This window comes from Rhodamnia argentea, chromosome 11 (assembly GCF_020921035.1).
Source record: "Rhodamnia argentea isolate NSW1041297 chromosome 11, ASM2092103v1, whole genome shotgun sequence".
NCBI classification, from domain to species: domain Eukaryota; kingdom Viridiplantae; phylum Streptophyta; class Magnoliopsida; order Myrtales; family Myrtaceae; genus Rhodamnia; species Rhodamnia argentea.
The window spans coordinates 17,115,623-17,139,435 of NC_063160.1; the positions used below are offsets into that span (position 1 = coordinate 17,115,623).

The 23,813-nt window shown below is 40.0% G+C and overlaps 2 protein-coding genes across 3 annotated transcripts; one reads left to right on the top strand and one right to left on the bottom strand.

Moving 5' to 3' along the window:
• The first annotated feature begins 1,426 nt into the window (after positions 1-1,426).
• On the top strand, positions 1,427-19,265 carry LOC115757471 (methyl-CpG-binding domain-containing protein 9). Of its 2 annotated transcripts, none has more exons than XM_030697708.2 (10): positions 1,427-2,148; positions 5,599-6,307; positions 6,517-7,626; positions 7,731-8,420; positions 9,652-9,957; positions 10,427-10,762; positions 12,762-12,860; positions 13,274-13,705; positions 16,075-18,294; positions 18,406-19,265. In XM_030697708.2, exons 1-10 carry the CDS (start codon positions 1,658-1,660, stop codon positions 18,691-18,693), a joined length of 6,681 nt encoding a protein of 2,226 aa, XP_030553568.2. In that variant the 5' UTR covers positions 1,427-1,657; the 3' UTR covers positions 18,694-19,265. The 2 variants fall into 2 exon arrangements, with proteins under 2 accessions (XP_030553568.2, XP_048128819.1); XM_048272862.1 differs by having other exon boundaries at positions 6,166-6,307.
• Positions 19,266-19,571: 306 nt separating this feature from the next.
• LOC115757476 (homeobox-leucine zipper protein HAT5) lies at positions 19,572-22,611 on the bottom strand. The gene is made up of 4 exons (XM_030697714.2): positions 22,039-22,611; positions 21,442-21,575; positions 20,678-20,917; positions 19,572-20,206 (listed from the first exon to the last, which is right to left on the bottom strand). The coding sequence occupies exons 1-4, from the start codon at positions 22,103-22,105 to the stop codon at positions 19,841-19,843; spliced, it is 807 nt and encodes a 268-aa protein (XP_030553574.1). The 5' UTR covers positions 22,106-22,611; the 3' UTR covers positions 19,572-19,840.
• Between the last annotated feature and the right edge of the window lie 1,202 nt (positions 22,612-23,813).

Genomic DNA, 23,813 nt, shown 5'->3' on the forward strand with positions numbered 1-23,813 from the left:
AAAATATCAAATATGCAAAAAGCGAAAATGCCCTAAAAATAGGCCATTTTTTGAGATTTTATGGGCAATTTCGACACTTTTTTGAAATAATGTTTACTTCATACCTTTTGTTGAGAAAATGATGGCATTTTAGGCCTTTAATTGAAATAAAGTTCATTTAAGGCTCTTGTTTGAAAAAATAAAAAGACTTCGGGCCGTTAAATGAAATTTTCCCTAGATTCAAAGACAAGCCCATTGAAAACCCATATATAATTAGACTTAAAATTTATACCAATTAATAACCCAATTATTGAAACTTGACTATCCCATGTTTTGCTAATTTTATTGAGTATGGGTTAAAATATGATTTTACAACCCATATTGACACCTCTAATCGCCATGCACCCCTAAAAAATGGGCGTGAGCAGATGTGTCAAACGGGTGGCTTGAGTCGAATATGGTTTGAACCATGTTGACCCATTTAATCTGTCTTGACCCATTTTCATATAATACAAATCTAATGATCCAAACCGGACTCAATTCATATTACGAAATACTTTCATATTTAATCAAATTTAGCAAAACTTATGAATTATTAAAAAATTATATTACTAAAATATTGTGAAAAATATTATATAAGTATTAAAAAAATAAAAGAAATTAAAAATTTAAAAATATTGTGGATTTTTTTTTTTTTTTCCTTTTTCTTTTCAAAGTCCGATGAGGGTTGCCAACCATTGGATGAGGGTTTTATTTGGCGAGGGTTTTGCGGCCCTCGATGGACTCGTCCAAAGAAAAAAGGTAAAAGACAAAAAGAAAAAGAAAAAGAAATAAAATATAAAAGAACTAGAAAACATTTTTATAACTTACTTATGATAGTTAGGCAACGCACTCATTTAAAATTCATTTAAGACCCATTAAATAGTCAAGTGACATGGCTCACTTAAGTTTGTTAAGCAATCTATTTATGACCACACTTTTAAATGTGGTTATAATATGGATTCTTGACCTATTTTGTCCCATCTAAGCCTAATAGTAATACGTTACGAGAATATGATTATTGCTATTCATAACCGTGAAAACAAAACTCATTTCCGAGTTTGGTAATTCATCTGTTTGGGATCATCAACTCAGCAAAAAAAAAAAAAAGGCCGAATCTTTGTTTTCGTGGTTCGAATAAGCCGAAAGTGAAACGAAACCAAACCCGACACACGGGCGAGCGTTCGCCGATCACGGGCGAGCCCCGTCCGCAACCAAATGGGTCGAGCAGCTGCCATCGCGGCTCGAGCTTCGCATTCCCACGTGCCGCTCTGAGAGAGCGAGTATGAAGTGCGTCCGCACGCGCGGGAGTAGAAAACCCCAAAATCCAGTTCCTCATCTCTCTCTCTCTCTCTCTCTCTCTGTTCCATAGAAAGTCAGGTCCTTTGGATACGTCTCTCTCTCTCTCCTCTCTCTCTCTATCTCTATCTCGCTCAGCTCAGTCTTCTCTCTCTTCTGCGTTTCAGCCAAAAAAAACGTGAACACAAAGGTCCAAAATCCAAGAAACCAGAAATTGCCATAAAAGCGCAAAATAGCTCGAAAAGGAGAGAAAGCGCCTCCTCCTTCAAATCTCGGAACCCGCACAATGCCATTCCTCACGCAACAGCGCAGGGACGACAAGTTCGCCCTCGGATAGGTGATGGAGCCCGGCGACATCGGCCGGCAGCGGCAGGTCAGCGAGCCCAGGCCCGGCGGCGGCGAGGCGGCCCGCCCCTCCCACCTCGAGATCGATCTCAACGAGATCCCGTCCCCCACCGCCGATTCCGACCCCTTCGACGTCGTGCGCAGCTTCCAGGACGCCCCGGAGCCCCCGGCCGAGCCCGCGGCCGAGCCCGTCGTGGCCCGCTCGCCCGCCCCCTGCGCCGCCTGCGGGGAGCCCGAGGGCGGCGGCGGCCACGTCGTTGTGTGCGACGGCTGCGAGCGAGGGTTTCACGTGGCGTGCGCGGGGGTGATGCGGGGGATGGACGTGGAGGAGTGGGTGTGCAGGGAGTGCGTGGGCAGGGGGGTGAAGAGCCGGCGGTGGCCGTTAGGGTTTAAGCCGAACAGGAGGCGGTTCCTGGATATGAATGCTTCGCCGCCCAGCGACGGTGATTGTGATGGAGAAGGGAGTGATGCTGTGATCGAGCTGAGGTAACCGGAGATTTTCATGCGCATTAGGATGATATGGCTCATTTAAGAGTTTTTTATGGGTGTTGTCTAAGCTCATTTAAGTTGACAAAGGCTGTTTGATGGCTTTACTTCGCTTTCCTTCATGGTCAATCTCTGTCGGAGTAATTTTTAGCGCACTTTACTGGTAATACCGAGCGGAGGCGTTATGGGGAGTCTTGTGATAATTTTGATCAGATATATTTTGCTGCTTTAACTGAAACTTGGTATAACGCATCTATGTATAAGATTGGCGTTGCATGCTAAAGGCAGACGATAAAGTACTTCTTGACTATATTACTAGCTATTAGAAGTTTGAAGAAGGGTATTTTGGCTTTTTGTTTATGCTCACTTGATAGGAGTGTCTATGGTTTACCGAAGAACTGATTCCCGGTTGTAACTTGTCGCAACATTGTGCATTTTGCCCTATTTCCTATACATGATGTCGTACGACAAGCTTAAAAATTTAACAATCAATGAGTGAGATTTACTCTGGTTGATCCAAGGGCACCGCCTATGGGAGGATTAGATCCTCGGGGAGTTGTAGAAACTCACTTGGATATTAGTTTTTTGATGGAGGTTGAGCTGGCGGTTGCTTTCCATATGCATGTGCATATGGTTATAGGGAGCCTAAGAACATCTAGATTTTCCGCGGACTTTGTCTTCTTTTTGTTAGCCTTTGGTCAAATTCTGGCTTGGGATTTGACCGGTCAAAATGGGTCATTGATCCATTTCTTAACCGATATTTGATGGGTTGGATTGTTAGAAGGCTTAGTTATATTCAATGAATGGGTTCAGAATGGTAAAGCCCAAAATAAGTATATTAAATCGGTTCACAACTTAGTTAGACCCATCCCACTTTTATGATTCTCTCTTGCCCTCACTTGATCTCACGCTTGCTTACTCCGATCCCTAGCCTTAATTTGGATATGACTTTTCCTAAATTGGGTTAAATGCGGAAGTGCTTTAGCAAATATGAGTCGGGTCGGATATGGTCGCTAAATTTGAGTTGCATCGAAATGGGTCAAAACGGAGTAAAATGGTCAATTTGGGTCAGATTATTTTCGACTCGCCAAAAACTCGTTTGACGGGTCTACTTGGGATCTTATTATCCATCTAGCATGTTAAGCTGGTATGATGCATTTTCATAGACCATTTAATGTGAGTGCTTGATACTCACTACTACTATTGTGTGCTTTAACCGGTTACCCTGTGATGCTCCAATGTTGGATTTTTGTTGCCGGTGTGATGGATGCCTATGGTTTTGTTGTTTGAACTTGATAATTCACGAGTGGAGGGCATTGCTGGGATCAAATGCAAATTTGATTAAGTTGTTATTAGCTTCTTCTCACTCTACAGAGCATAACTTTTAATATGTCTCTGCCACTCATTCTACATGGCATTTATTGGTTAACACTCTAATTTCCTTGTAGTACCATGTAACCTCATAATTCTGTTTAAACATGCCGAAGCTATTTAGGTTTTTCTCTGTGCCCCTTAACCAATGTAAAATTGCTGTCTCACCAATTATATCTGATAGTTTCTCAAGTTAAGGAGTGCTCATGGGTCTATGCTAGGAGGTTAAGACATCACGATAATTCAAATGTCAGCACTATCGACAGCCAAGACTACTTATATAGCATAAAAATTGGAAGAATGCCATTCTTAGCCACCTATTCTGGGCGCACATATTGGGTGCAATAATATGGCCGCCTAGGCTTTTCTCGTCGGACAGTCTTGCCTTGTTGCGCTACATGCCTCGGTCTTGCCATTTTTTCCCTTGAGCCATATGGCCTTCTCAGTCCCAACAGCTTGAGGCCATGGTTTCATTTGGAGTCGTATTGGAGATGAGGGACATGAGCTTAAGCCTTCCTCTTCTGGCTATTCCAGGCTGAGCACAACATCCTTCTGCACCCATTTCACATGTTAGGCATAGCTGGTGTATTTGGCGGCTCCCTATGCATGGTTCTTTGGTAACCTCTAGTTTGATCGGGGAAACCATAGAAAATGAATTTGCTAATGAAGGTTACAGATTCGTTCAAGAGGATAATATCGTAGCTGCTCATGGTTCGTCAAGCTGAATTTTCCATATCAAATAACAGAATTAATAAAGGCCTTCTGCTCACCAAAGCAGACAATCACACAATTCCATCATATTTGAAGCGAGTAATAAAATGTACTACGACAAACAAGAAAAAAGAAAAAACTGTACTTAGTGTAACAACTAAAACTTCTTATTCAACTCCTGGATCTCACTGGATTCATCTTAGGTTGTACAATAGACCGTTGGTATGGGAAATGCTGTAAAAATTGCTGTCTTTGAAACCATTTTGAGTAATTACCTTGTTTAATTAATGGCTTCAAATTTCCATGTGGTTACCTGAAGTACTACACACTTCAGCAATGCCAAAATCCTACTAGTCTTATCACTTCATTCTGCTGGTGCGCAATGACTGATGGGCCTGTAAAGCAGTGTCTACTCTATGGTAGCGATCCTTGGGAACTTGGTTTAACTGTCCCAATCTGTAACAATTTGCTCCTGCAGAATTGCTGCGTTGGCATGTAGTAAGCATTAGGGTCGGAAATTGAGTGGAATTGTTTTCGTTGAGGAGGGTGAAAGCAGGTTATATGGCAAATAGCGAATCAGGTTCAGTGGTTAATTCCATAATTCTAGCTGTTTGAACTAATATGGAAGTGAGGTTGATGCAGCTACTGAGGGATTTGCATTTCACTGCAGGAGGTGTTCTTATCTTCAAGCACTTACATAATTTCGTATTTCTCTCTCGGCATGTTAATCTTAAGAAAATAGATGCGGAAAATAGAGAGAAATTGTGCAGTATATTTGACCTTTCTCTTTTTGGGGTACCGCAATGAAATAAAAGCCCAACAATTTCATCTCTGATGAGCACATTGTATTGCCCAAAGTGATCTTCATATTTGTTCGCCGAGAACATTTTTATAGTTACTAAGAAAAGATTAATATTTAGTAAATGAAGAGAGAAAAGTAGAGTATAAAAGGAGACATAATAGATTGCTTATATAGAAAGCATGTCCGACCCAACTTTATGCATGTAAGATTAATGTAGTCATTCACTATGTTCCTCCATCTTAAGGTGGTAACTAGACTGGGTAGCTGTTGCAAGCATTGACTCATCAAATGACTGCTCAGCTTGAGGAGTTGGATTGATATCTGGAAGCACTGACTATACTGTCATGTGGGTGTTGCTGATTTTTTTTTTTTTTTAATATTAATTTCAGCCTTCACCCCGTGCATGATTTGTGAGCAAGTATGTTCTGGGCATGCTTGTTAACTATCTTTGTAGTGGTTGCGGTGTTTGAATCCCCTCCTTTTGTTCTTGTCAATAGAATACACTGCTGTAATGATCTTGAGAACCTACTTTTATGAGTAGCTGATTTTCAATTGGTTTCATTTAGAAAGCGCACCTCGGGTGATAATTCTGCTGGTGGGAATTCATTTGGTGCTCCGGTTAGATGTTCAAGTTATTCACACACTGGAAATGGATGTCACTTTGAAAATGCTGCCGGTGTTGTTACTGAGACTTTGGGAGCTGGTGTTAGAGATATTCAGCATCATCCATTAATGCAGTGTGGAAACTTTGAAGTCGATTTGGGTTTTCCAGTTATACATCTAAAGAGCAATAATAATACAGTGATAAGACTATCATCTGGGAATCCTAAGGAGTTCCTTTTGCAGACTCTTAGGGATTATATTTCTCAATGGCATGGTGTTCTTGATGAAGGTTGGTACGTGGAGTTCAAAGAATCCTATAATGGCTGTGGAACATATGTCTGGTACTGTGCTCCTGGTGGGCTAAAATTTGATACAATGTCTGGAGTTGCTTCTTATCTTGGTTTGACGTCAAACCACAAGCTTGTAGAGCCCAAATTAAATAGTGAGGGATCTACTGTGCTGGAGAAATTTCATCTACCTAGGAAAAGGAAGTCATCTAGGTCTGTAATTAATGGTTTTGCTGAAAGCAGGGGATACCTTACACATGCTCATCCTAAGGAATTCATATCTGACAGTCAAACTATGGAACTGGTATCTAGTAATGGGAAGACTCTTAAAGCCACAGAAGCTGGATCTGAGGAGAATTTTGGATCTGAATTTCAGCAATCCAAAGTAAGTGCCTGATCCCTCTCCCTTTTATCCTTGCTCTTGGTAAATTTTTATGCAAACTACTTCCTCTAGCTTTGGCTGAGAAAGAAAAAAAAAAAGGGAAAATTGTTTGGCAAATGATAAAATCAATCAGAAGGGACTTGTGTGCTTGTTTCCATAGTTGCTGGTTAAGTTTGCTTCGAACTGATATTTGCTACTCGTTGCCTTTTCAGGATGGGCTACCTGTGCAATTTGAAGATTTCTTTGTTCTCCATTTGGGGTTAGTTGACTTGAGACCTTCATATCATGAACTGGACAGAATCTTGCCTGTAGGTTACAGGTCCTGCTGGCATGATAAGATTACTGGTTCAATTATGTTTTGTGAGGTGTTGGATGGTGGCGACTCTGGACCTCTATTCAAGATCAGAAGATGTTCTTGCTCTGTAGTACCTATTCCAAATGGATCAACTATCCTCTTTAGGCGAGTCCTTCGACAATATGCTGGGCCAGATACCAAAGCAACTGATGATGTTATATACTCTAGTATGGACTGTGATGATGATGGAATCATTCAGGCAATCCTCACCAACCCTTTGCCTCCTGTTGAAAATGAACTTTCGGCTTGCCTTTGTAGTGGCAGGAATGAAGTTTCTGATGTGACAGAAAGCTCTATGCAAACTGATCCAAGTACTGCTCTTGTTCATTATGCAACTTCTGTCAATCACGAGGACTGTCTTGGAGATGAAATTGGTGAAATTGTGGTTGAAGAGCGTTCATCATCCTTGGCTTGGAAAAAATTGTCTCAAAAATTTGTCGATGCCTTCTCTGACATCTGTAGCAGGAAAAGCTCTTACAAGCTGTCTTGCAAACACGTAAAAAATGAGACAATCTCATCTTACTGGGATATGATGGATGAAAAGTCTGTTCCTGCTCCGATTGCTTTGCAGAAATTTTCCAGCTCACCAGTTTTTGCAGGCTTCCCATTGTACAACAGTGATTCTGATATTTCAACTGATGCCTTGCTAAAATGGTTGGGCCAGGATAGATTTGGATTGGATGCAGAATTTGTGCAAGAAACTATAGAAAAGCTTCCGGGCATTGAAGGCTGTTCTAGGTATGTACTCTTGAGTAATAGAAATAACTATACAAGGTCGCTGACTATTGGAAATGGAAACTTCATTGTTAAAAGAAAAGAAGGAGTACGGATCAAAGAAGGAACATTAGATGGTCTATTTGGCGAATTGAGAAAAAGTACAGTGGACGGAGATGATCGGTCTAGCCCTCCTTCTGGGACAGAGCCCTGCTCCAGGCTATCACCTGCAATTGCTGGAGATTGTTACCAGGTATAAATGAGGACATTATTTTATGGTTATGACGTTAGTTATGAAAATACCAATTAGAGTGTCCTCCAGTCGAAACATGACGTCATTATTCCTAATTGATGCAGGTATGGGAAGTATTGTGGCGTTTCCATGATATTCTGGATTTAAAAGAGCCTCTCCCTCTGAAGAAGCTAGAAGATGAACTTATCAACCCATGGGTAGATGTTAGCAAGGTTGCAGTGAATTTTGGTCAGAAATTGCAAGAATGCCAAGTCTTGGATTTACATTCAAGTGATCATAGGGGTGACGAAACACCCTCGGGAACTGCACCCGGTTCACAGTTTTGTGGGGAACATCTGTGTAAATTTAGGTCAGTGGAAACAGGGGCAAAGAAGGAATCAACTTATGCTAAAAGCCCATGTATTGAATTCAGTACCTGTTGTGGTATAGCTTTGACAAAGGTGCATAGCTTGCTGCTTGAAGTTTTAATAGGTGAGCTGCAGTTGAAGGTTGCTGCACTCGTGGATCGAAATTTTGAGACTGGTGAATTAAAATCCAGAAGGGGAAGGAGAAAAGATATAGAAAGCTCTCTTCCTGCAAAAAGAGCTAAACTCAGTATGCTACCTATCAATGAGCTGACTTGGCCTGAATTAGCACGGAGGTATATTTTGTCCATCATAACCATGGATGGTAATTCCGACTCTGCTGATGTTACTAGTCGTGAAAGTGGGAAAGTTTTTCGCTGCTTACAAGGTGATGGTGGTGTGCTTTGCGGCTCATTGACCGGAGTTGCTGGGATGGAAGCGGATGCTCTTGTAAGATCAAGCATAAGTTTTCGCGCCCCCCCTTTTTTTTTGTTCCTTATTATCTAGAGTTGAATTACGATAGCTCTTCAACTTTATTGTGAAGCAAATTCCTATGAGACTATCATTTCCCCTCTAGAAGAGTCGAATCTGCTAAAACCCACTAACTGTGTACATTGGCTCTAGTAAGGGGTTAGATTGCTATAAATATCGTCCGAGCCTACTGATTTAAATATTTTTCAGAGAGGTTGCAGTGGATGCTCGAGTAATTTGTATGGTTTTAATTGAAACTTGATCTTTGTTTGTCTTTGTGGATTCTTTGCTTTTTTCTTTTCATGTAAATTTTTCATCAGTGGTGGGAGAGTTACATATCTGCAGCTTAAATAGCGCTGCTTTTTAAGTCAACATCCATCCTTAGAAGGAATATATGAAATGGGCATTTTTTGCCAGTGTGGATGCTATTGTTAGGAATTGGTAGGTTAGATGCTGCCAATTAACTAGGCATGCAGCTGTATTTATACTCCTATGCAAGTTATGAAGGAAGTCTAGGATAAAGTTTAGCGCGTGTTGTTTCATTGTTCTCGATATGTAATGAGGGGGAATATTAAAAGGAAAGATTTGATTTATGTAGACTGGTGAAACTTTTGCTGGATAGCGCCAAGCCCGTTTTCCTCAGTTCACATAGGAAGAACAAAACTACCTACTTTGGAATCTCTTTGGAAAGTATTATCCAGCCCAATGTTGCCTTTTTTGCTTGGGAGGAGTGACAGAAAGGATTAACTTTAGAAATCTTGTAAAAGAAATTAGAGATGATAGTCTATCAATGCTCACTTTCCAACAAAAATAAGGTTACCTAAGGACCAGTGATTTAGCAGTAATATCAAATGCAGCAATCAAGGAAATTGCATCCCAGGATGAATTTGCTTCTCCAAGGATAAGATGCTGCAGCTGATGGTTCTTTATGTGCTCATCTGGATTATGTTAGGGAAAGAAAATCTTAGCATTTGTAGGGTGTGGGCATACCCTTTCATTTCGGGAAGACCAGATGGTTACACTCAATGTAACACTAAGTTTTTGGTTTGTTAGATTGATTACTTATCTATGTGTAACTTTTGCCCCTTATTATAAATAAATCTGTTATGTACCTTTGGGTGCTATTCGAGTTTCCTTTTTCATACCGCTGATTTATGACTGCTATTTTGAAAAATCGTTTTCATAACATCTTGAATGGTTTGATATCTAGTTGCTTGCAGAGGCTTCAAAGCAAATTCTTGGTTCTATGAGCAAAGAAAATGAGTTTCTCACCCTGGAAGTGGAAGAATCAGCTGGACCCGATGCTGTTGAAAAGAATTCTGCCGGTGATGGTAATCTTCCAGACTGGGCCCAGGCCCTAGTGCCTGTGAAAAAGTTACCAACAAATGTTGGCACCAGAATTAGGAAGTGTGTGCATGATGCTTTGGCTAAAGATCCACCAGACTGGGCAAAGAAAATATTGGAACATTCAATTAGCAAGGAAGTCTATAAGGGCAATGCATCAGGACCAACGAAGGTGCCGGCCTTGGCTTCTCATCTTTATGATGTCTTATGTTTCTCCTGTTATGTGTCGATGCATCATATTGCTTTCTTAACTCACTGAACTTATCTGGCCTTGTGCATTGTTCTGTTGTTTGTGTGTTTTGCACGCTGAAGCTTTCTGCAGGGAGAAATGAACCTGGAAAATTTCTCTCGAAAAAGCAATCTCTACAGATGTTACTTGCATTAGGTTTAAGTGCTCAGAAACCTCTATTTTACCTCTTGGTCCTCTGTTAAATTTGGGGAGTTATTAGAGTTTGCTCCCTTATGAACATTGAGTCCAATGGGATATTTTAACATCATGACATGAAAATTGTTGGACTCTATGATGCAATTAATCTGTTTGTTTTTCTGTTGCCGAATTTGAATTTGTTGTCTATGCTTATGGTCATCATTCATCTCATTGCAATCATGCTGAACTCTATCCTTTTGATGATTGAACACAGAAAGCTGTTCTTTCTGTGCTAGCAGACATATCTGGTGAAGCACCACAACCGAAACCTGAAAAGAAAAGTAAGAGGAGGACTGTCATTTCTGTTTCTGATGTGATAATGAAGAAATGTCGTGTTGTCCTACGTCAAGCCGCCGCTGCCGATGATGAAAGAGTTTTCTGCAATTTGCTGGGAAGAAAAATAATGAATAGTAATGACAAAGATGAGGAGGGACTTCTTGGATCTCCAGCTATGGTGTCTCGACCACTGGATTTTAGGACCATTGATTTGAGATTGGCAGTTGGGGCTTATGGCGGTTCACAGGAAGCATTTCTCGAGGATGTTCGAGAGGTATGCTTTTCATGTGAATTGGGACTTATTTTATGATACTCATTCAATCTTGATTTTGTTTCCTGCTGGTAATGTAGAGTTTCTATGGTGTACTTTTTTTCTTCCCTTCTCGTCATTCCATGGATTTTTCCCTCCTTGTGCCTTGGATTGTTAGGCCCAGGTTGCGTTTTCTATGATTGACTGGAATAATGGGGAACGTGGTGGAACTTGGGGAAATGGAACATGATGGGTATTCCAGTTTATTTGGTTTTTAAGCAATGCTTAGAAGTGGAAAATCTAGTAATTATGAGCATTTTGCTACTGAGTACCCCATTTACTTAGCAACAAAATGAGGAAATTTTGCAATTTTCAATGCATTGACTTTTCTCGCGATATGTGTAATTAATGGTCTCGTCATAAATGGTCAGTTGTCCTAATAAAGTACATGGAAGAGAAGGTAAGGGTACAATTGGAAATGGCTGCCCAAGCTAGTAAATGACCCATGCGGATGCACGAAGTTACAAATCTCTTCTATACTTTACTTCCAAGATATTAGAAATGTAACTACCATTTCTGTGGCTATATTGATTGCATTTATCTATCATTTATTATTAAGGGACAGATCACCTTTTGGTCTCTCTCCCTTTAAATCATTATTAATATTTTTATTTAGTTTTTTATTAAAAAGCTTCTTCTAATCTGCTGCCTTGGTAATGGTAGCCACCGCCCACTATTTCCCAAGACAATGGATGAGTGGAAGTTGTTACCTATGTGGCGACTGTTACTGTGACACGACGACACGAGCAATGCGGGATGATGCTAATTTTGATAATGTGGAGTTTTTAGTTTAACACGGGTCAACTTAGATACTTCTGATGCATTTTTTTTATATACAATACGTGTATAGTGTGTTTTGTCAATGGCCAGGAAAAATCTTTATTAGAAACTTATCTTCTTTGTCGTGATTAAAGTTCTAATTGCAGTGATATCTTAGAGGGATGAAACTATTTAGAAATTGTTCTTATTTATTGCTTATATAACTCTTATTTATTATGTGTAAATGGTGATTATCGAAGCCACCCAACTGTACATGAATTCTGTCTAGTGTGAAAATACTAATATATTAGTGAATAATATCAAGCTGGGTTCCATTTTGTAAATAATCAGTTTCTTCCTAAAATACCTCTTATCTAGCATATTACGTGAAATTTGACACAAGTATATACGAATAATAAAGTTTAGATATGCACCCTCTGTTTTAATTTCTTCCTTTTTATTACTCTATTCCACTCTCAATTTTGTCTTCTCTTTCACAACTTTGCATTATCTCATTTCAATTTAAAACCAGATATTCTTTCATTACAGTTGTTTAAACAATTTAAGCCTACAGATAAGGGCAAGCGCATGCACAAAATTCGGTATACAAATTAAGCAAATGGAATTAGTATCATAGAATATTCTCAATTCCATGGAAGAAATATAGAATGAACTTTTGTCACCATACATATTACTTTAAGTGGTTTCAATCTATTGGAATCTCAACTATACAAAATTTAAGAAATTGTCTATTATAGATTTATCCTAGCTCAATGAGTTAAGAGCACTTTTGGTCCCCTAACTCTTGTCAAATGTGCAATTGGTTCCCTGGACCTTTTTTTGTGCCTTTGATCCCCCTAATTTTTATGATTTATGTAATCTCATTTTCTATCTTTTTTCTTGATAGTTTGTAAATCTTATACCAGCCAATCTTAATTTAACTCATCTATTTTCATATTATTTATCCTTTTTAGCTGTGTAAGCTTTCAACTCCACTATAATTTTCCTTCCCACACTCAGCTTCCTTCATCTTTTCCTTTTTCTGTTGAGAACTATTTCTATGTTTTCTGAGTTTTTCATGTGACAGGTCTACATGGAATGAAGTATCCTCTTTCCTGTAAATGTATCAATGATTGATAGCAGAAATGGCTATGTTGTGTATGTTAATGGACTTCCTTTCCTGTATGTCAAATTCTCTGTGCAGTTGTGGAATAATGTAAGGACTGCCTTCGAGGATCAGACTGATGTGGTTGAGCTAGCTGACAAATTATCTCAAAATTTCGAGTCATTATATGAAGAGAAGGTATGTAAATCTGTTTTTCTTTATTTGTGAATAAGTTGCTGATAGCAGCACTATCCAAATAAAAGCTTCATATTGTCCAATAGGTTAGCAAATGAACATGTATGTGTAGGTGTAGGATGTCATCCGTTTTACCTTATTTTGGGCTCAGATTAAAAATTTGCCCCTAATGTCCTCTTCCTCGGGTTAACAAAATTTTCTCGAAAACCAACTGAGTAACAAGGTAGATTTTAATGCTCACATATCTGGTGCGCAAAAACTTTTTTAAGTAAAGGTTATGCAGTACGCAACACTTCCAACTTGTACACGTGTTTGCATGATTTGAATCAGCCATCTTGTATAGTTAAGTTACTTGTGACTCTTGGTCTTTTGTATTCCTGTTGGGAGGTTACATTAGTTCCGCACCTTCCATGCAGGTTGTCACTCTTGTTGATAAACTGCGGGTGTATGCAAAATCGGAATCATTGAGTGCAGATATAAAGAAGGAAGTTGATGATGTTCTTGCCTCTCTAAGTGAGCTTCCTAAGGCCCCATGGGAGGAAGGAGTCTGCAAAGTTTGCGGTATCGACAGAGATGATGACAGTGTTTTGCTATGTGACACATGTGATGCTGAGTACCACACCTATTGCTTGAATCCTCCACTTGCGAGAATTCCTGAAGGAAACTGGTATTGCCCTTCTTGTGTTGTCGGTAGACGCTTAGTTCAAGATGTGTCCGGGCAGAATTATGTCATCCGCAAGCACCGAGGTAAAAGATTTCAAGAAGTTACCCGCGACTACTTGGAGGCACTCTCTGATTTAGTATCTAGAATGGAAGAAAAGGAGTACTGGGATTATACTGTTGATGAGGTACATTCAGTAGACTTTTATATACTCTCTAATGTGAGCTGTTAATTGCTCTTTGGAACATGCCTATATTTTATTTTCAGTTGTCCATGGGATATTTAGATAATACTGGATATTTATGTCTTCCTCTTTTAGTTAATTCGATAAATTCGTTCAAAGTCATTTTCTTACATAAATCTGTTAGACAAGAACATTTTTTGTTGGTAGGTAGATCTTGGACTTTTAGGACGAGAAAGGAGATTTTGGTTGGCACATTTGCTGTCTTTTAGATTGGCCATTGCTTCAAAGATTGATGAGATGGGCCACAAGTGTCGTTTTTTCCTCACTTAAGTGAAAACCTTGAAAGCCTCTTTGAAGTATTCTAGAAAACATTTCTGTTTTTGGAATCTAGAACTTGGAAATAGACTGTTCACAAGGTTTTTTTTTTTTTCTGTAACATTCAATTGACATGTGCCGAAAAGAAAAACGAAGAAGTGTTGCCTTTCGTTCTGAAAGTTCGAGAAACCTCTGCAATAACAGTATCTATTGGATGTACTTTTGACTTTCGATTGCGACAAAATCCAAAATTGTATATCTATATGTCTACATCTATATATAATGTACAACTACTATCCTTCTATTAATAAGGTTCATCTATGCATTACTTTATTATATATCTTACTATTAATGGAGGTCATTCTTATTGTCATACCTATTGATCTTTAACTTCTATGGTTTATCATTCTTGAGAGGTGCGTCTCTAAATGTACTGGCAAAAGGAAAAAACAAGGAAAAATAACACAAATGGTTTTTGAACTTTGGTGCAATGTGCAATGTCGTCCTTGAGCTCCGGTCCAATGTTCAATGTGATCCGTGAATTTTGAAACATATTCATATAGTTTAGGGACTAATGAACCCGTACCTATAGTTCAGGGATCACATCGAACAAACTAAAAGTGTAGGGACAACACTGCACATTTGGCCAAAATTTAGGACCACATTGTGCAAATTAAAAATTCAGGGGTGACGTTGCATATTGTACCAAAGTTTAAGAACCATTTGGGCTATCATAAAAAACCTAAAGCAACCATTTGTTTTGAATATAACCATAAATGTGCAAAAAGCTAAATAGACAGTAACCCGTGCAGAGCATGGGCTGTAAGACTGCTATAGTGATAATTCTTGACTCTTGACTTTCACATTGATTTCTCTGCCCGAATAATGAGAATTATTTCGTTACCTACTAAAGAGTTCAAACAAATTTCGAGATACTTCGGATGGGCCACTTGTTCTTTTCTTGTGGTACATGTACTTGTAAATTTATCGAATAGTGTTTATCTTTTTTAACACTGGTTTGTCAATTACGCAAAAGGGTTGCCATTATGTATATGACTCTCAAGAAGCCATCCCCTAAGAAACTTAATTCTGGTCACGTAAAATTGGAAAGCTTAACGTTTGCATCACAATTTTTTTTTCCATCTTTTGAGAGGCCTGTTTTCATACTTATGACTAGAGAATAGTGTGAAATTTATTGCCTGATGGAACATCTGTCTTTTGGCCGTACCTCAAGAATTGCTGCTCTCGAACCTCCAAGCCTGCAATAATTTGCTTATGGCTGTTAGTGTTTATAACAAGGTGTTCAATGCTGATTTTGCTCATGGAATGAATGGGTTCATCATGTCATTGATTAATTTTTCGATAAGATCCAGGAAAGTAGTGTTCATTCCAACATGAGAAAATTACCGTCTTAGTTAGTACAAGTGCTAGTTGCATCATTTCGTGTACCAGTGCTTCACACTTGGCATATCCAAGGTCCATGATTTCTTGAAGCATCTGAAATAATTTGCCATTGCTTGCTGTCTAAACTAATAAATTGAAAGGTTCAACCTGATGCTACATGATATGAGATCATCCTTTGAGTAGGAAGCAGTGGTTGTCACTCCAAGGAACCTGTGAGGAGAAACATTCTGGATATTTAAGTAACAGGCGGTCATGAAGTGTACTGGCTGCCTAAAGAATCACTTCAGCAGTTGAGTTTGGCCAAGGAAAATCATTAACTGAAAGTGAAAAATCTTGTGCCGAGACATTTGGAGTGAAAATTGTTTGTTGAATTCATCCATCAGAAAATATCCTCAATGTTTACTGGCCACTCATTAAAAAATGTACGGCTTGAAACTGATAAAAGAAAGACGTGAAGCTTGAAGCCCACTCAAATTGCTAAAGCTTTCTTAATTTGAAGTGAAATTGTTTTCCTCTTTACTTGTTACTGGGATGAGGGTGGTTCAGTCATAAGTTGGTGGGAGGCTACCAGAATCATAGCCGCTTTCATTTGTCAGGTTGTGTTATTATTTGGCAGTAGTTTCCACTTATGAAATGTTTTTTCCATGGTGCAGAGGACCTTCCTGCTCAAATTCTTATGTGATGAGTTGCTTAACTCAGCTCTTGTTCGACAACACCTTGAGCAGTGTGCAGAAATATCTGCTGAGCTGCAGCAGAAGATGCGAATGCTTATCACGGAGTGGAAGAACCTGAAGGTAAAGGAAGACTACCTGGTGGCAAGAGCTGCAACGGCTGATGGTGCCACTAACACATGCGGAGAGGTTATGGGGAAGCGTGGTTTAGACCCGGCACAATCAAACAACACTAGACGAATTGTCCATCAGCCAAGTGAAAAATCCAAGAATCTTAATAGCCTCCCTGAGCTGCAACTTGTGGAGGCTGGTCGTGAAAAATGTGGGCTTAATGGTTTTGACCACTCATCTATTGCTATGGCAGAGAAGAACGGTCTCTACAAGGATAAGGCAGGTAATCCTACAAACAACAACTGTGAACTGGTGGACAATGGCATTTCCAATGGCGACAGAAAACTGCTTGGCAACACTCTATCCTCGAGGGCTTCTCAAACCGATGATAGTACCGTGAAATCACATGACTCGCCTAAATTGGATCTTTTTCCAGAAGAAGTCAATGACCCTGAAAGAAAAATCTTTGAGCAAGAAAGCTGCCTCTGTTCTGATTCAAGAAACTTCCCTTGTTCTCAGCACCTTGATGATCTGAATGAGTCAACCCACCAGGTTGAACTGACTTCTGTGAAGAATGAGCTTTCAGCTCTGCAGGACTCAATTAGCAACGTAGAGTCACAGCTTGTCAAGCTATCTTTACGCAGGGAGTTTTTGGGTAGTGATTCTGTTGGGCGATTGTACTGGGCTACAGCAATGCCTGGCAGTCGGCCGCGGATTGTAGTTGATGGTACTTTAGCATCTGGGAAAAGAAGGAAAATTTTAAATTCTGTGGTTCCAGAGAGGAACGGTACTCAGGGTTCTGCTCCCACTTCAGAATCATCTCTAGTGGGGTCAAAAGCTTGCTGTCCCTTCATGCACAAATCAAATGGAGTGGCTGCTGCGAATCAATCATGGGTTTTTTATCAAACTGACGATGAAATAGAACAGCTTGTTGGATGGTTGAAGGGTAGTGACTCGAGAGAAAAGGCTCTAAAAGATGCCATTTTAAACTGGTGGAAGTTTAAATTGCGGGAATGTCAGGATCCTGTTGGCCAAATTTCTGATGCAAGTGAAGCAACTTCAGAAGGGTGCTCGATTGGTGAAAACTTAGTAACTTCTGTTTGTGTGGCTACAAAGGCTTCCTCTTTTTTGGAAAGAAAGTATGGTCGTTGTACGGAAGTGGAATGTACAGGTACTTTGAAAAAGCGAGCAAAAAAGGCAAGAGTACCCAGTGAAGAAAGGATGTATCGGTGTGAATGTTTAGAGCTTATTTGGTCATCTCGATATCATTGTCTCTTCTGCCACAGGACCTTTCTCACTGATGATGAACTGGAGGTGCACAATGATGGCAGGTGCAGTCCAGGATCTTCAGGGCATGAGAAGGGTAAAGAAAATGCAGACTCATCCAAAAAGAAAGGAAGTCTCAAGTCTGATTCTGCTCAGATAGAAAGAACAGGTGGAAACGATGTGTATGATAAAAGTCGACACCTCGATTTATGCTCAGATTTGATCACATTTCAGAATGAAGGTTTCGTGTGCCCATATGACATTGATGAGATAAGTTCTAAGTTTGTCACAAAAGATTCAAACAAGGATTTGGTACAGCAAATTGGTCTTATCGGATCTAATGGGATTCCATCACTTGTGCCATCTAGGCCTTCCTACCTTGATGACTATGATCCATTTCTATTATCTAGTGGTGATGCCAGTGTCCCACCTGAGGAGTACAAGGAAGTAGGAGTGACTGGTCTTCGGGAAGATAGAAGTATACGCAACACCAACACATCCGAGTGTTATAATACCAGGCCTGGAAGTGAGAATATTGGCACACACAGGGACGCTAAATCAACCTTGGCCTCTTCAGAAGGGAAGGAGAGAAAGCCCATACATAAACGCGCCATGGCAACAGGGCTTGGTCAGCGCTGTGTGGTGCCACAGTCGTCCTTGAGACCCTTACCTGGCAGGGTCTTTCCAATTTTGAGACAGTTGAAGATTAATTTACTTGACATGGATGCTGCTCTAGAAGGTGAATATTTGAAGCCATCAAAAGCACATCTGGAAGGGAGGTGGGCCTGGCGTTCGTTTGTTAGATCCTCACAGACTATCTATGAGGTTAGTCTCCCTCACTTTCCTCTCTGTTTGTCTCACAATCATAAATTAGGTTATTTCTGTCTTGCTAACCGCATTTAATACTCTTTTGAGAAACACACTCTGTCTTTTCAGATGGTTCAGGCGACAATTGTCTTGGAGGACATGATCCAGACAAAGTATCTAAGGAAGGAGTGGTGGTACTGGTCATCCCTCTCTGCTGCAGTTAAAACCTCCACCTTGTCTTCCCTTGCCCTGCGTATTTATTCCCTGGACTCAGCAATTCTATATGAGAATATTTTGCCCGACTTGGACTCAACTGATATTGTGGTAGACAAGACAATACCCTCCACTTTGGATCCAACCGACAAACCAAAGCCTAGCAGAAAGTCAAGCAGGAAAAGGAAGGAGCCCGAGGGTTGATGGAGCACACAATTATGTGTAGATTTTTTTCCAGACAAACCTGACCCCAGCATTGAGCTTATACATTAAGTAATTCAAGAGGTTACTTTGAGAAGGGAAGAGAAGCCCCAACTAAGGCGATTTATTGCATACAATTTGGCTTCTTCAGGGCAATTCATGCTGACCACAATTATGTAGGCTAGGAAAAGGTTGCTGCTGCTTCCGATTGGTATGTGTATATAGCGCCAGCTCTGATTGGCATTTGTGTATATAGGTATAAGGCTGACATCTTTGCCCGTCGGGACTGAGGTAAAGAGGAATCCGGCAGTTTATTAGCTTGGCGTACTAATGCTATCGAGAGATCAGTGGGTTAACCAAGGGGTGTACACATTTGTTTTTTGGAACGGATTTTGCTGAAGCTTTTGTGCTTGCTCGGGATGTCGGAATCAATCGGAGGAATTTTTCTTGCAGCGCACGGCTACCAGATTTCATCAGTAGGAAGATTAATGTAAAAAGTTGAACAAAGTCGAAAAGAAAACAAAAAGGAATGTTGATAATGATGCAGCTTAGTGATAGACAGTTTTCATTCTTTATGTGTGTGTGTGTCTCTCTCTCTCTCTCTCTCTCTCTCTATATATATATATATATATATATATGTTGTCATATGACGTGGGTACGTTACTCCAGGGCGGTAAGAAGATGCAGAAAGCTTCCTGATGTGAGGTATTCCTTATTCCTACCATCTGCAGGTAAGTGTAGAAATTAATCGTAAAGTGTATTTGCGTCCAATCTAATCTCAAACATCCTCTGCCTCTGAAGTCTTACGGCAATTTTCTTTTGAATTCTGGCAAGTTATAAGTAACCAGTGTCGAGATAAGATCACAAATTGAGGGAAGATATGAGAGGAAAAACTGAGACTTTCTTATTTCTCACACCAAGGTGAGAAGTACAAAACACCGTGCATAGCGGACGAACCCAAAGGGCCAGTAATCCTATCCATTAGACGGCCATTCCGACCACAACACCATGTTCAGTATCGCTACAATTTATTTGACATCATATGCGAAAGGAGGAACATAGCCAAACTTTCTTACGAGAAGACACACACGGACCAGGGGAGATCGACTATTCATAGTGAGAGAAAGAGGTTTTCAAGGAGGCCACAATCTCAAGACCACACCCACCAGCCCATTGGTTCCTCCTCTTCTTCGTGATGTGTCTGCACGGTCGCAGCAGCGAAAATGCCCGAGTAGTAACTCCGGCCGTCATCGCTCCCATCATCCTCCGACTGGGCTACACATCCGGGGTAATTTTCGCACAATAAGTACGAGTTGCCACTGTCCACAAGCTGTGGACCTTCCTCGTCAATCACTGCGCTTCCCCCGCTCTTCGAACTCAGCCTGTCCTCCACCTTCACATTGAATTGTAGGGCCCGTACATCTGCCTCGTCCGCCAGAGCTGGCTCCGTGGGGCCTGTCATTGGAGGTGCTCCTTCGACTTCCTGGCCCTGAAGTTTTTCTGTCAAGGAATAGACCTGCCAATATAGAACGGTGAATAATATGCACAAGGATCGTATTTTAAGAAGGAAAAATGGTTATTTTAGGAAGGGTAACAGATGCTGATGTGAGAGCACATATATGTATATGAATGATAATAGCTGCATAATACAAAATGGAGGTCAGCGACATGCTATTTACTCTTAAAATGTAAGGCTAAATGTCTGCCATTATCTTCATCTCAACTTTCGTTGACCAACGCATCGAAATCCTTAGTTAAATCAAGGGCCATGTTGGGTACATGCTATCAACTGTGAATTCTTGAAATACTCGAAAAATTGCATTAGAACCCAAGTCAACTGTGAATAGCTTCATCTGGCCAAAATAAAAGGGAAAGTATGAAAAGTTTCCACCCAAGTTTAATGAGTAAATTTTACATTTACCGGCAAGTCCATTTCATCAGTTCTTGTACATGACAAGGTTATGACCATAGAGTAGACAAGGCATACCTCCAATTTGAGCTTCTCATTTTCCTTCAAAATGGAATCATAGTCCGAAAGAAGCGAATCATATGAAGATTTGAGGTTATCATAATCCCTTTCCAGTTGCTTCGTCTTCCACCGAGCCCGGCGATTCTGGAACCACACAGCCACCTGCCTCGGCTGCAACCCCAGCTTCTTAGCCAGCTGGGTCTTCCGCTCGGGTTCCAGTTTGTTCTCTTCCTCGAAGCTCTTCTCCAGCAGGAGCACCTTTTTAATTTTGCCCAAAAATATTTCATAAGTTCTCAGCCTATTTAACATTAGGTGCCATCCTAATGTAGTTTCCCCTTTTCCTTAAAAAAGAAAAAAAAAATTGGTCTTTGATTTGATAGATGAGAAGAGATGGAATCTGAATGCTTTATCTCACTTAAGAGTAATTGAATCCAAGCCAACATTCCTAAACAGTTAGAACATGGAAGTCTAGGTGAAGTTGGGCACTTTCCAAATGATGCATATTCTATCTCCATAATATGGTCACTTCATATCTACTACCTAGTTTGAGTAAGATTGATTCTTATGTTTGGTCATCCAACCATAATGAAAGGTCAGTCATTGTTATCTTATCGGATCAAATTCAGAAAACTCATGAAAGGAATATGGTTCTGTTTAGATCAGGACTAAAAGAGTGCAGTATCTGAATATGCCGCAGGATGAGTGGGAATACAAAGGAAATGGAAGAACAAGATACGAATCTGATCAAAGCATATTGCGTTTGATCTTGAATTGTCGAGTACCTGCTCAGGAGTTAGGCGACGTTTCTTTTCAGGCATCTGCTCATCGTAATATTCCTCTTCCAAAAGTTCGTCCGGCGAGCAGAAAAACCGACGTCTCTTTGGGGATTCCTCGATGCCCATCATGGATCTTGATCCTGAAACACCACAAACGGTGAAGAGAAACGAAATTTCTACTCATCAGCACCCAAACCCAGATCTTCGAGCAACCGTTTGCATATGAAGGTTTCCCTCTATTAGTTCTTACTTGTTGAGGTCCCTTAACTGGTAATTTGGAATAGATGCATTGGAGGTCAACTAAAGAAGACGATTTTCCCAAGCTCGGAGCTTTCAAAATCGAACCATCTCAAGCCAGGAGAGGCTAAAAGAGTTTCAAAGTTCGTCGATCAAGCTAAACAATCAAATTCAAAAACAAACTGGCACGGAAATTCATCATTTCGTCTCACAAAACGCCAAAAAAAAAAAAAAAAAAAACGCCTCCTTATTTATGCCAAACGACAAGATTAAACATTAGGAAAAGCAACAAAACAAACCAATTCACAATAGTCAAGGCCCAAGAACAAACAGCGAAATCACGAGAGAGAAAGAGAGAGAGATCACCATTTTCAAGGAACATGATGTTCCCCCGAAGCGCGGAGGAATCAAACAGAAAACGCCCTGCCTCCATACCCTTCTCAGCCCGAGTGGATCTCCGGCGACCTTTATCCGCCGGCGGCCGGACCGAAACTCGGGCGACGCACTGAAAAAACACTTATATCTGTACGTAGATATACGTAGAACGAGTTATACTATGTATGCACGGGGAGCTCGTGAATTAGAAGAGCATGAGCTTGTGGCGAAAGAAGCTGGTCGTCCACAGCAACCTCGCCGGAGTCTCCAGCGGACATATACAAAACCCCATCATGCCACTTCTTCCCAATACACTACCCAGCTCTTTCTCTCTGCGTTTCCCTCTCCTCCTTTCGCTTGTTTTCTTGGGTTGGACGCTTCGGTTGAAGATTCAGTGGGCCTCCATGAAAGCAGCCTCTACTCAACGCTTTGCTCCCGAAGCGGAAAGATCTGAGACGCCGGTGACCGGAGTGATCAGATAACGGCGAGACAAAAAAGGAATCTTTTTTGTTGCGTTTTTTGAGCGTTTGGAGTTGCGTGAAGGTAGCTAAAAATTGAAACTTGGAAGAGGTGATGAGAGTGGCCTTTATAGTAGGAAAAAAAAGAAGAAGATGTTTTAATCTTTTTTTTTTTGGTTTTGAGTAGGTGGAAAGTTGGAAATGACCAAAATACCCTTCTTCTTTGTTTTCTTAATCTGTTGTTTGAGATAATGACATTTCTTACAAAGAGAGAGAGAGAGAGAGAAAAAATGACGCAAATGATAGTGAACTTTGACCCAATATATATTATGTTCCCTAAAAGTTTATTCAATATGATTCCCAAACTTTATTTCAATATGTAATGTTATCCCCGAATTTTAGCCTTCTTTAATGTGGTCTCCAAACTTTTGATTTATGTTCAATATAATCACTGAATTATATGAAAATGTCTAATATTTTTCCTTAAACTTGAAATAATGGAAGGGTAATGCTAAAATTGGATATTTTCATGTAGTTTAGAGACTAAATTGAATATGCATCAAGAGTTCAAAGTCCACATTAGACAAATTCAAAATTTGGGGACGATATTGCACATTTAGCTAAAGATTACTAACCACATTATATTTGGATCAAAATTCAAAAATCACTTGTGTTATTTAATATTTTCCTTTTGTTATTTTTGTGAGGTCACGTGAATAAAATCTTGAGGTGCATCAAAATTACCCGGTGTTGATGGTTTGTTTAGTGACGGGTTTGTTCCATCTTAGGGTATACTTTTAATGAGTTTAGAGCAACACACGCATGGGACACGCAACATTATATTGATTGAAAGGTGAAATTTGATTTATTCGAATAATATTGCCTTTTATCAAAGAAAAAAAAAGAAAAATCATTGAATTTAAACTTTCGAGATGCATATTGTCTAACACGTGATGAATAATTAAGCCACGAAAAATCTTTCATTTTCAAATACATGCCGCCGCCATGCGATCATATGCCCTCGATTTTTCAATTTTCTTTTCTTAAAAAAAAGGTAGCAATAGATTAAAAATGTGATGATCCGAAAACCCTCTTCGCTTATGGGTGAATTAGCATTAATGAGTTTGGATTATTGGATAAGCTATAAGAATTTTTATCCGAACTTATGGGTATTTTTGAGGAATTTTTATGGATCCGGTACTATTTTTAGGAACACGATATGAAACTTTCACCAGCTTAAAGGGCGAGGTTAGTGCTTGACAATTTAGAATCATTTGGCACGAAAATTGAAATTCGACTAATGTAAGC